This window comes from Chiloscyllium plagiosum, chromosome 10 (assembly GCF_004010195.1).
Source record: "Chiloscyllium plagiosum isolate BGI_BamShark_2017 chromosome 10, ASM401019v2, whole genome shotgun sequence".
NCBI lineage: Eukaryota > Metazoa > Chordata > Chondrichthyes > Orectolobiformes > Hemiscylliidae > Chiloscyllium > Chiloscyllium plagiosum.
The window spans coordinates 5640064-5654203 of record NC_057719.1 but is presented as its reverse complement, the minus strand read 5'-3'; the positions used below and the strand labels follow the sequence as shown (position 1 = coordinate 5654203).

The window sequence follows — 14140 nt, the reverse complement described above, 5'->3', positions numbered from 1 at the left end:
ACTACCTGGTCAGGTCCATGCCCCCCAACAACCCACCCTCCCTTCCTGGCACCCTCCCCTGCCACCGCAGAAATTGCAAAACCTGTGCGCACACCTCCTCCCTCACCTCCATCCAAGGCCCTAAAGGAGCCTTCCACATCCATCAAAGTTTTACCTGCACACCCACCAATATCATTTATTGTATCCGTTGCTCCTGATGTGGTCTCCTCTACATTGGAGAGACTGGACGCCTCCGAGCAGAGCGCTTTAGGGAACATCTCCGGGACACCCGCACCAATCAACCCCACTGCCCCATGGCCCAACATTTCAACTTCCCCTCTGCCGACGACATGCAGGTCCTGGGTATCCTCCACCGCTGCTCCCTCACCACCCGACGCCTGGAGGAAGAACGCCTCATCTTCCACCTCGGAACACTTCAACCCCTATGGCATCAGGCTGCACTATACTTTGCGTTAGACTTTTGGGCGATCGTGAGCGATATTTTTTGCTGATCTGCCCATACGACACAGGGTCAAGATTAGTGTGGTGCTGGAAAAGGCAGCATCCAAGGAGCAGGAAAATCGACATTAACAGCCCATCATCAGAACATTGATTTTCCTACTTCTCGGATGCTGCCTGAACTGCTGTGCTTTTCCAGCACCACTCTAATCTTGACTCTGATCTCCAGCATCTGCAGTCCTTGTTTTCACCTAGACTTCAATAACAATCAACCAGTGATGAGAGAAGATGTGTGACCATTAAATTTAGATAATTCTCTCCTCTCAACTTTCTAATTCAGGCTATGCCAATGGTAGGAAACAGCATTAGTTTTCATTCCCTTAGATTTTCTTTCCTGCCTTCGCTCCCTTCCACTCTCTTCTCTTCGCCTTTTTCTTCCTCTCCTTCATTTCCTTTCTTCAGTTCCACTCCTCAGTATTTCCCTTCATCCGTACCCATCTGTCCCTTAGATTTCCTGTCTCCCCTGCACTCCTCATCTTGTTCCCCTCTTTCCCCCTTACCCCTCCACTCTCTCTTTTATTCCCCCTTTTATCCCACCTTTCTCACCTACCCCCTCATGTCCTGTCTCTCCCTCTCTCACTTTCTACATTGTTTCTTACCCCCCCTTTTTTCTTTACCCCCACTTGTCTCAAACTCCCCACCTTTCCTCTCTCTATCTGTCTTTCTATTTTTCTCTCCCCACAGTTTAATCTCTCTCTTTCCCTTTCCTCTCTTTCTCCCTCCCTCACTCTTTCCTTCCTTCCGACCTCCTTTCTTTCTTTGACTTCTCCCTTAATCTCTTTCTGCCACAGGTCTCTCCCCATTTCCTCAATCTCTCTACCCCACATTTCCTCTTTGCTCCTGCCCTTCTGTCTATCCTCTCTCTTTTTTTCTCCTCCACTCTTACATGTTCATTGGTTTGTTTCCACATAGTACTCTTAATTCATTCTCCTATCACGACTCTTTTACTTGTCTAAAAATATCCTCTTCTGACCTGGCTGGAAGCATCGAACCTCTGGTTGTGCTGATTTGTCACAGTTAATATAAGTATGCCATGAAATTTTCATTAGTTCACTTGTGCTTTAGTACATTCCTAGTAATAGCAATTATTTTTAGCAGATGATATATCACAGGACATTTTAGAAACAGCTAACAGAATTCTTTGAATAGAGGAATTTGAAATCACAGGTGCAAGAAAAATGAAAAGGATAAAACTGAAAAAAGTTATAATTTGACTGTTGTTGAAAAGTGATGACATTTAGCACTGTTGACTAACATAGCTTCATGTGAACAGCAGCAGTAAATGTTGGTCTGACGTGTTTGCATTCAGAAAATAGATTTAAATGAAAATACCTTTGGGGTCTTGACCTTGTTAGTGGGTATAAGGCCTCTAGTGTCATAATTATACAGCAAGTTTATGCCAATTCACTCTGATGTAGGGGAGCTTCAACTGGTGATGCCAGAATGCCGGAAACAGTTTTGGAGTGGGTGGCCAAAAATACTTGACTTTTTCTGCAACCAGATTATGGGACTATCATTTTGCAAGTCATGAATCATACAATTCAGCCTACCTCTAACACTTTATGTGTCTAATATAACAGATGGTTAGTTTTATTTAGTTAACAAGTGACAGTATTTTCTGTGGACTTTTTTTTATTTAAGAATACTTTATAAGTAGGCCTCCCCCACCCTCCCCAAACAGATCAAATAGACAAAGGAGTATTCAATGACTAGCAGAACACGAGGAGGAACAGAGGGATGTTGGGGTGCTTGTTCACAGATCCCCAAAGACAGCTGGACAGGATAACGTTTTGCTTATGAAGACATACAGAACACTTTTCTTTATCAGTCATGGCAAAGATTATACAGGCAGGGAGCTTTTGTTGGAATGGTACAGGACTATAGTTTGACCACAACTGGAATACTGTGTGCAGTTCTGTTCACCGCACTAAAAGGCAGATGTGATTGCACTGAAGGAGGTACAATGTAAATTCACCAGGATGCTGACAGGGGTGAACCAGATTAGCTGTAAAGAGGCAAAAAGAGAAATTGCAAAAAAAGCTCAGCAGGTCTGGCAGCATCTGTTGACAGTAATCAGATTTAATCCAGTGACCCTTCCCCAGACTCTAAAGCTGAATGACATACGTTTAAGATGAGAGGGAAAAGATTTAAAAAGGACCTGATGGATATCTTTTTCACACAGACAGTGGTGTGTGTATGGAACAAGCTGCCAGAGGAAGTGGTGGTGACGGGTATAATTACAACATTTGAAAAGCATCTAGATGGGTATATGAATAGGAAGATGGATATGGGCCAAGCGCTGGCAAATAGGAATAGGTCAGATTGGGATATCTGGTTGGTGTGGGTGAATTGGACCAAAGAGTCTGTTTCTGTAGTGTATGACTTTATGGCTGTACAGGTGTTTGTTTAACAAATCTATTCTAAGAGATTTGACAGTGTTTTAATGGTACTGACCTGAAATATTCTATCAGAGTTCTGAGGCAGTGCTGCGGGTGAATATGTAGGATCCATTTCTGTGAACTCTTCAGCAAAATTGCTAACGTCCAACTCATCCCTGATGACAGGTTTAAATGGAGCTTCAATGTTTTTGGCTGATAACTCATCCCAATTTATCTTCTGCCAATAGTAAAAGTATGACAGAGAAGGCTATTAACAATAGCTCACAACAACTTGCATTTATACAGCTCCCACAACATGACAAAATATCCCGAACATAGAAACACAGTGTGAGAAACTTATAAGTGTTTGTTACAATTAATAACTGCAGTCGATATTGGAAAGAAATCATACAATATTCTCCACTTAGAACATATTTATAAAGCAGTGGTTTAGTTCCCTCCAATCACTTTTAAAAGATTAAATAGATACAACAGGCAACTAACATCTTGGGCTGAATATTTGGCTGTCAGCCGTATCCTAGTGTCATAGAGTTATACAGCATGCAAACAAACTCTTCGATCCAAGTTGACCATGCTGATCAGGTTTCCTAAACTGAATTAGTTCCATTGGCCTGCATTAGGCCCATATCTCTCTAAACCTTCCTTATTCATGTTTTTTACACAGAGGGTGATTTGCATGTGGAATGAACTTCCTGAGGAAGTGGTGGATGTGTGCACAACTATGTTTAAAATATATTTGGATAGGTACACGAATAGGAAAGGTTTACAGGGATATGGGTCAGGAGCAGGCAGGTGGGATTAGCTTAGTTTGGGATTTATGTTTAGCATGGACTGGTTGGACCAAAGGGTCTGTTTCTGTGCTGTAATACTCTATGACTCCATTTGTCCAAATGTCTCAGAAATGTTGTAATTGTACCAGCCTCCACCACTTCCTCTGGCAGTTCATTCCATATAAGCACCACTCTCTGTGTGAAAAAGTTGCTCTTCAGGTCCCTTTAAAATCTTTCCCTTCTCACCTTAAACCTATGCCGTCTAGTTCTGTACTTCCCTAACTGGGGAAAAGACCTTCACTATTCACCTAATTTATGCCCCTCATGATTTTATAAATCTCTATAAAGCACACCTCCCCTAGCTCTAGGGTAAAATGCCCCAGCCTATTCAGCCTCTCCTTATAACTTACCTCATTAACCATCTACCTTGCCCCTGTGATGTCCCTCACATCAATTCCAGCCCCATTTTAACATATGCTGTTCCCAGAAAAATTTGCCACTCAGTGGATATCCCGGAATGTATTGACATCCTTTGTACCAATGCCATCTTTAAAAGCCTGCTGTTTACCCAAACAAGCACTATCAGTCAGAAGATGTCCTACATGGCTCCAGTCATTTTACATAAATATAGCAGGCAGGGGAATATCAACACCAGAGAATGTTCAGAGACATTGGTACATGGTGGCCAAAATAGTGGTCCAGAGGAGCAAACATCAGGTTGGAGTCACCAAGTACCTGCTATGACTTTGAAGTTAGGAATTCCGTGTTTGATTTCTATCTAGTTGTTTGCAGAATAACAGAGTGCATATTAATGAAGTAATAATTAGGGTGGCAACGAGCAATAATCCCTATCAGTAGGCATCTCACTGCTCACCAGTGGGAATCTTGTCTAGATAGCAGGAATTTAGTTGGAAAATGTGACTGGTTGCTCCTGATGTTGAGAAAAACCTTGCTCAAGTTCTCACATTTCTTGCCACAGCCTCTGTTATTCAGTACTGGGAAGAATTTGGCCTGTACTTTTCACCAATCGTTATTAGTAGTTTAGCGTACAGCAGAAAACAAAGAGACTGTGTACTAAATAACACAACGAGTCCAACGGTGGTTGAACTCGCTACTCTCAAGCAGTAGCTATACTAGAAATACAGCACTTAGGTTTGTGGAGAGGAGAGAGGTGGAGAGTAGTCAGGATGCCCTTTCTAATTACCTACTAATAATGTGGAGGTGCAGGTGTTGGACTGTGGTGGACAAAGTCAAAAGTTACATGACACCAGATTATAGTCCAACAGGTTTATTTGAAATCACAAGCTTTTGGAGTGCTGCTCCTTCGTCAGGTGAATCTCAACTGATGAAGGAGCAATGCTTCAAAAGCTTGTAAATTCAAATAAATCTGTCGGACTATAACCTGGTCTTGTGTGACTTCTCACTTTAACACCTATTAAAACTGTGCTGAACACTATAGATTTAAGAGACTTGAGCACATTATTCCTGCTAACACTTCAATGCAGTACTGAGAAAATGCTGTTTTGTTACTGGTGCTGTCTTTCAGAAGAAATGCTACATTGGATTTACCATGCCTTTACTGGAAAGTACGAGGTGTGGTGGGGTGGGTTTCATGTTATATCCGGTATGTGGCCTTCTTATTGCCTGCCCGTGAGCCCTGTCTCCATCACAATTTTCCAAGGTTACTCACCAGTTGGACAACTGTGGTCGTTAACTGGGTAATTAATTAACCAGTGGGAAAGGCTCAAGCCAAGTGAGTAGACTGGTTCTGTGGACAGAGCAGGAATCTTAGTGCTTCAAATAATTCTGCCGAGGGTGAATGCAAAAGAGACCACAGCACCAGTGTAAAAGCAGTGAATTTCCCTGAGTCCAAGTCTCTCATCTAATCCTTAAATTCACTAGTAATTTCTCTCATTGTTGCTCAGGACACATAACTGGCTGCCACATTTGCCTATAAGTCAATAGAATTATACTTCAAAAATTTAGGTTTAGATAGGTACATAAAGGAAAGACAATTTTAGGAAGTGAAACTTTAAAATCTTTTGTCAACTATACCACCTCCTAGTGGTAATTCTTGCCCAGCACTTCAGAAAGCCTTTTCAGGACATATTGCACCTGACCCAAATATTTTCCTCAGAATGTTCAATGAAACAACCAGTAAGTGGCACTGGAACCACTTGTAGACAGAAGTCATCAATATAATACCACATTTGGAACACTGTCATCCAACATTAAGAGTGTGCAGTCAAAATTACATTCAAAGTAATTGGTGGGCACTGCTAGAAATGGTGGAGGTGGAAGGTGGCAGAAATTATTTTAAGTTAAGGCAAAATGACTTTGAATGATTCCTTCCATTCTGCTATTGGGTATTAAGAGTCGGAGGTGGGTTTGTTAATAGCACTCTGGTCTCTAAGTTATAAGATTTAGGATTCATGCTCTATTCCAGGTTTTGGTTACTAAAATAAAGGCCAGTACCAGTTTAGCAATGTCATTTGTTCTATTCCATGGATTAGCTCATGCCAACACTGTTCTTGAGAGGGTGGAGGGTGCCCAGCAAAGGTGAAAGCATCAAGTACAGGAGCAGTAGAAAATTATCTTTGACTGACACAAAATGCTCAGCTAAATGTCACTTCCTTCAACTCACTGTGGTTCAAGCTGAGTCATGTTTTCACTTTGAGTGATGAGATGTTAAACTGAAGCTCCAAACCTGCTTGTGGATATGTAAAAACTTTCATGGCACTATTTTGTAGAGCTGTGGAGTTAGCTTTGGTTTCTGATGCCTCAATCAACACAGCAGAAACTGATTACTATCTGATCCTCATTTTATTGCTAACATGGGAGTTTGCTTTGTGTGTTTTGGCTGTTCTGTTTCCTACACTATAGCAGTGATCACACTTTTACTTGTTGGCTTTGAGATCATTGGTTGTTGTGAACAGTAAAATGCAAATTGAAGATGATGTTTTCTTTTTTGATCTTATTGATTAGGAAGGTAGGTTCAAAGGGGTATAGGGCCTACGCCTGCTCCTACTTGTTTTGAAACACAGAAACTACAAGAAGCAAGTATTATAATGCAAGCTCAGTCCACAGAAAACATTGAGGCCAAACAAAATGTTAGCACATCACAATACTGTAAATAAAAACAGAGTTCTTCATGCACTCTCAATCAGCTTCCAAATTCTGATTCATATATATATCTTCCATAGCATTCTGAAAGGAGCATAAACAAGATTGGCAAAAAGCACACACAAAGACAAACTGGCACAAACACAGTCTCTAACAACATGCATTAGTGCACTAGTATTCTGACAAAGGGGCCTGCACTTCCTCTGACTTAAGGACAAATAACAGTACAGCAGCGGATCAGGCCCTTCAGTCCACCAAGGCTGCGCTGACACACAATGCCTTTCTAAACTAAAACCCTTTTGCCTCTATGCTGTCTGTATCCTTTTATTCCCTGCTTATTTATATATCTGTCAAGATGCCTCTTAAACATTGCTATTGTATCCGCCTCCATTACCTCCTCAGGTAGCACATTCCAGGCACTTACCATCCTTTGCCCAAAGAACCTGCCTCTCAAATCTCCTTTAAACCTACCCTGTTGTACCTTAAAGGTATGCGCCCTAGTACTTGACATTTCTGTTCTGAAAGACAACTGGCTATCCATTCTATCCCATGCCTTTTATAATTTTGTAAACTTCTATCAGGTTGTTCCTCATTCTTCACTGTTCAAGTGAAAACAAACCAAGTTCAATCTCTCCTTACAGCTGTACCTTCCAAACCAGATAACATCTAGTAAACTTTTTTCTGTACAATCTCATCCTTCTGGCAGTGTGATGACTAGAACTGTACGCAATATTCCAACGTAGCTTGCCAATTTTTTTACTCTATACCCTGACCGATGAAGGCAAGACTTAATGAGTGTTTCCAGTACTCTTAATTTTTGCTGCAGATTCCAGTAACTGTAATTATTTCTTGCTAACTCAGCTAATAATGGAATAACCAAACTAAGTTATAATGTTTTTGTCTAACCTAACCGACCGCATGTAAACAGGATTCCACGATGGCTAGTCAAAGGACCACAGTTTAATATTAACCACATTTTATTTTCCACACCTGGAAGAAGGGGTGAGACTTAATTTCATCAGCACCTCCTGGACCAGAGCCCAACCGTTTCTTCGGATCTTTAATCAGGAGCTGCTTCATTACATCTTTAGCTAAAGGACCAATTTCTGGAGGATATGGAGGATCACTCTTCAAAATTCTCCTAATGGGGGAGAATGAACATGTTTAATTGTTAAACTTTTAAACATTGTTAACTTGGTGAACTTAAATGCTACACTTCCAATTTTACTGTTGGGTTGAATACAATGCATTTGGTGGATTACCTACCTCAGTGCTCATCGGATCAACCAAAGGGATACAATTATATAAACTTAATATTAAATGGGTTTGACATAAAAATAATATCAAATGGTAATTAGAATGAGTTGCACAGAAGTGTAAATGTACAGAGGGATGAAAGATGAAGTTTAAGGCAAACAAGTATTAGGTACTCGGTATGGAAAGGAGAAATAGAGTTCAAATGACTAAGGATAAACCTCGAGGAAATTGAGCTTTTGAGAAACTGAAGCTTTTCAGAATAGAAATGAGGTTTCTGACTGGTGATATAGAACATTTTTACATTGAGGACAAAGTAATCCTGATTTCAAAATCAAATTTGGAATAGAATAGAGGACACAGATTTAAAACTGATATCAGGAAATTCCTCTTCACACAAAGATTAATCAATCTACGTTTCCTGACAGACTAGTATAGGCAAAAACTTTAGAATTATGTACAGAATTACAGGATGCACCAATGGGCGAACTCCAAGACAAAGAGGCCATTTGGTGCAAGAGTCCATGCCACTGATTACAGTCCCCACTGGCCTCCTCCTACCTTACTCCATCTAACCCTGCTTTGCTGAAGAACGGAACTAAGATAGGTCAAATCATGTGCTAAATGTTATCTAGCAACAGCAATTCCACTCCTTACTTTGAAATTTCAGATTGTGAATTCCTTTCTCCATCAACAGTAAAAGGTGATGCTCCAGTTTTCAGTTCGTACATCAGGACTCCAAGGCTCCACCAATCTACAGCCTGAACAAAGAAAAGGGCTAATGTTAAGTTACAAAAAGACTGTACATTATACAGTCTGATCTGCTACTGCATTCATTTGTTCGTCATAGAGGAAGAAAATGCTACAGTATATGGATAGAAGAAAATTCTTGGATGTAGCCTTTAATTTGGTTCTTTTTGAACAATGGAGCTTGGTTAGCTGACTAGAGTGTGGTGCAGAATAAATACAACAATGTTGGTTCAACCATGGCACTGGCTGTGAGAGTTCTTGGTTGCACTGCTTCCTCCCCTTGCCCCATGCTTGTGGAGTAATGAAACAAGCTATACTTGTTTTTCTCTCTTAAGGGAATGGCCCTTTCTGGATGATAGAACCTCAACCTTACATTGTTGAACAACTAAAATTGTGTGGTGCTTTCAATTCATTTTTAAGGATCTTGTTGCTTAGTATCATTGCCCCTATCTTTGGGCCAAAAGAATCCAAGTCCTAACTGCCTCAGACGTGTGTCCTAACATATCTGAACAAGCTGATGAAAAATATCTAAATTTACTGTTGACTAAAATCAGCTTATTATATGTAGAAATATGACATGTAACACACCGAATCACATCTCTAATGTTAAGAGCGTGAAACATGACAATAAGACCTTAATTTATTTTGCTCTGAAGTTATTCATATCCAACCTTTCTCCCTGGGAGTGGGAAAGGAAGAGGGCAGTACTCTAATCTTAACAAGGTTATCTGAAGAAGGTGGTGGCCTCTACATACTTAAAATATTGGGCAAGAAGTGTCATTAAAACATCTGCAGGGAGACTATTCCCCAATGGGAGAATTGGTGGGCATAAAGGAAAACTGATGAATGTCAAAGGGGAAAGGCTGCAACAGAATAAAAATTGCAGTAATTAAAATAAAGTCCAATACCTAACTGACCCATAGGCAAATACTGAAATTAAGCTATTGTACAAGTGATCAAGTTATCTGTGGGCTGCAGAGTAAACTCTTCGACTATTAACCTGCCAATAAACCAACTTATGGATATGCATGAAATTTCAACAGATCTACTGTCTATTCTCAATAGATTGAGAAAATCTAGATCTTGTAAAGAAAATTGGGGCATACTTTTAGCCTTTAGCTTAAGAACAGTCTATGCAAATTTCTATGTTGGCAATTTCTAATGTACACAATTTCCTGTCATGGTTTCTTAATGAGCTAGTCAAACTGTTTGAGATATGTTTTGAGAACATTTTGCAACTGAACATATACCAGCTCTTCCTTTGGAAGGATTTCAGGATTCCTTTCGTTTTTGTACACTTTCAAACAAGTTGGAAAGTAAGTATTCAAAGTCTTACTTCGGACTAACATTCAAAATACACAGGGGTGGCAGGCGAATCCACTCCCAAAGATCCCCAAATCACCCTACTAAAATCAATCACAGGAGTGACCAACCAGAGAAAACTCACCATAGTGAATGGAATGAAGGCAAGGTTCTTAAGCTGCCTTTTTGCCAAGCTAACCAAGTTTTTGTACTGGGGTGAGGGGATTGTGAGGAAGACAAAACCTTCAAAGTCAATAAAGAGAGCCCGGGGGCCACAAGTATGTTGGGTTGTGCCTGGGGATGGGTGGGGGGAGGGGGCAGTGTGACAAGGTGATGTGAAGGGAGACAGTGAGGCTTTAAAGGGGCTGAGGGGTTTATGGGGAGGTTGCAGGCAGCAAGGGGTTTGAAGAGATGCTGCAAAGGGGTTGGTGAGGGAGAGAACAGGAGGCTGTAAGTAGGGATGGGACAAAGAGGGGCTGGTCAACAGGTATGGGAAAGCGGGAATTTGCAAGGGATCAGGAAGGAAATGGAGGCTGCAACAAGGGTTAAGAGTTAGAGGGAGCAAGAGATGAGAGAAAGAGGCAGCGTGCAAGAATTGGGAAGTGAAAGGAAGGCGGCAAAGAAATCAGAACAGTGGGGAACCTGTGGAACATTGTTTATAGAGCATGCATTTGTAATAATCAATTGTTAAATTTAAATCTGTGAATCAGATCTGATAATCAATAAAAAGGTAGTAACTGCTTAGTTACAATGTTCCACCTTTGTACATATGTAACAGAAACACTGTAGCTGTGACTTATCAGGCTGTAGGGGATGTGTAAGGGCAATTCTTTTGTGTTAATTATTTTGAATGAGAAAACTTTAACAACTTAGACTTGTTGCCTTGTGCCAATTTAAATAGTATCTAAGAAATTAATGCTTACTTATATGCTTTAGCTTTAAGTTTAATTTTTTTTAAGTATATAAATTATTCTGGATGTAGGTTTGCTCGCTGAGCTGGAAGGTTTGTTTTCAGACGTTTCATCACCATACTAGGTAATATCATCAGTGAGAATCCGGATGAAGCACTGGTGGCATGGCCCGCTTTCTATTTACGTGTTTAGGTTTCCTTGGTTTGGTGATGTCCTTAGTTTGGTAAGTGGGATCCAAGTCAATGTGTTTGTTGATAGAATTCAGATTGGAAAATCATGCTACTACTGAGAGCGGGTCATGTCTTTTTTGTGGTTCATGTATGTACATGAACATCAACTAGCCACAAAAAGACATGACCTACTCTCACTAATATCCTTACATGCAGATGAGGAAGGACACCACTTCGACTGGGGCAACACATCCATCTTGGGACAAGCCAAACAGAGACATGCATGAGAATTCCTAGCAGCATGGCATTTCAACTGGAACTCTATCAACAAACACATTGACTTGGATCCTATTTACCACCCGAGAAAAATAACAGGAAATGGCATAGCCACAGGAAATGATGTCACCACAGGAAATGACATCATCAAACCAAGGAAATCTAAACACATAAATAGAAAGCGGGCCAAGCCACCAGGGCTTCTCCGGAGGCTCACTGATGATGTTACCTAGTATGGTGACGAAACATCTGAAAATGAACCTTTCAGCTCAGCGAGCAAACCTACATCCAGAACCTCAATCTCAGCTACAAATCTTCTCAAAACTCGCTAATGTAAATTAATTCTTCTAATTCTGCTTCTGTGTACCCTATTCTTTTCATACAAATATGCTATAAGTCAAAACAAATTCAAAGGTAATGTTCTACATGAGTGCATATCTAATAAATGAATTGGACAGAATGAGGGAGTAGCTCCCAAACACCAAAACAGAGCCCCAATAATCAAGTTGCAACGCTCAAGAAAAGCTCTCAAAAATAGTTTGTGCCCTGCCTCAGTCAAGTCTCATTTAAAATATTCACAAACATTTCTGCCTCATCCTTGTTCACTATTTTTCAGTGATTACTGTTCATTTAGACAAAACCCAATGATTAACAGCAGTTGCAGTATTTTTGTTTTCCTTTTTGATTATTAACAATGATTATTTATGGAATGGAGTTCTTGTTCCTTAACTGAAAGGTTCAACATTCAATTAAAAACCTTCAGAACCAGTTTTGATGTTAATGGGTTTTTGTTTTCATTAAAAACTGTGAAGCTGTGTTAATAATTAACTTCTAATCTAATGTATTTTGTTCACCCCCACTTGCTGTGCTAGATGTTAGAGATTGTGAAAATTGCAATGCTATAGATATAAAAGTACGAAATTCCTTCTTAAGAACAGACATTAGGGTCTGAGCAGTACGACTGGATGACCATACTGACTATTAAGCCAAATTACTTTGTCAACAGAGAGCAAACTTCTGCAGAGAGTATATACCTTATCATGTCCTGCATCTCCACCTTGAACAATTTCTGGAGCCATGTACTCTATAGTACCACAAAAGGAATATGCTCGTTCATTCTGGAGTTAAAATAGAAATGTGAAGAATGAAAATCAGAACGTGAATACCTGTTTCAAATTGAAGAACAATTTTAAAACTATCACAAGATTCTTTTCATAACCTAACATGCTACAGAAACAATCAAACGACCTAGTCATAGTTCGTGTCAGCAAACTCTTCTTCCACAGAATGAAAATTGAAGATGAATAACAATCCCTTAAATCTTAAAAGCATTAGCTAATTTCTGATGTGCAGAGATAAATTTGCATTTATCTTTGGGTTTGGAACCATACGATGTCTTTCTTGCTTTTATCTTGGTCATGAGATAAAGCTCAAGACATTCTGTGGTCTCTGTATAAAGCCAATAAATTTAAATCTCTTTGATTTGGATAACATGTTGACAATTAGTTTAATTTATCTGTCAGGGTTTAGCATCCATAAATTTAATGAGATATGCTTAATTTGCTCAGCTTCTTTTATTTCTTCTTGGGTGCACACATTATGTTCACTCGCTTGTCTTCACCCCACTCAAATATTCTGATTCCCCTTAAAAACTCTAGTTGGAACTGGGTGGCGGAGGGCCCCCCTGGACTTTCAAATTGGCACAGACTAATTATGGAATGTATTCCCCTTGACTTCCTTACAAATATGGTGCACCGAAAGACCGAATTATTTTATAAAATATGGCAGCCCTTTTTGAATTACATAAATACAGATATTTCGGCTATCCTAACAAGGGCTTTTATTTAATTGAGACTACAGACCTGGCTGGTCCGCGGCCCCTCGGGGGAGGAATCCCGCACGAATACGGGTTTTATCATATCTGATGTTAACACATCCCGAGCATGTAAGAGACTTAAATATACACCCTGGTTAGTTGTAGGTTAGATTAGTAGATAGTTGAGTTTTGTTTGTTTGTTTTTTTTTCTTTTCGGTTTTTTTTTGTTGTTTTGTTTTTTTTTGTCAAATTTTGGCTATTGTATATTTGAGCTAATTGTATATCAATGTTTATATCTGAGAGTTTTGTTTATTTTTGTAAACTTGTAAAAATGTTAAATTTCTAATAAAAATATCTATAAAAAAAAAACTCTAGTTGGGATTTCCAGATCTGGAATTTCTCAGACTGCTGGCACCGAGTCAAAGAAAGATCTAGTCCTAGAGTAACCAGTTTCAAGATGCATGCCGGTTCTTCAATGATCACATTAATTATGAAGAAATCCCTACAATTATGATACATTAGTTTCAAGTTTATCAAAGGAAAAAAACACCAATCAGGGTGACTGCAAGACCAGCTACTAATCTACTTCTTCTTAGCTCACTAGTCAATCACTCATCAAACCAATGGTCCCAGTTATGGCAAAACCATGATTCAAACACAAGAACTACACATCAGCAGGATTTTCAAGCCAAATCATAAGTTAAAGGAAGAGGAATGCTGGTAATACTCAACAGATTTTCCCTCAAACTCCTCGTACTCAATTATGTTATATGCCTACCGATGTTTTAACACCACTGATCACCCGTCTTCAGTCACTTGAAGTTAAGATTAAATCCTGACCTGAAGTGACCATTGGCCAGTGAAAGTGTGG

General features: G+C 39.8%; 1 protein-coding gene across 7 annotated transcripts in view; it reads right to left on the bottom strand.

Annotated features, from left to right (window-relative positions):
* Positions 1–14140, bottom strand: part of rps6ka5 (ribosomal protein S6 kinase, polypeptide 5) — a 222500-nt gene that overhangs the window by 26366 nt on the left and 181994 nt on the right. For all 7 annotated transcript variants that reach the window (XM_043696941.1, XM_043696946.1, XM_043696943.1 and 4 more), the window contains 4 exons: positions 12488–12571; positions 8702–8805; positions 7781–7931; positions 2953–3114 (listed from right to left, as the gene is read on the bottom strand). In XM_043696941.1, coding sequence (XP_043552876.1) covers positions 2953–3114; positions 7781–7931; positions 8702–8805; positions 12488–12571 — 501 coding nt within the window. The remainder of the gene's footprint in view (positions 1–2952; positions 3115–7780; positions 7932–8701; positions 8806–12487; positions 12572–14140) is intronic.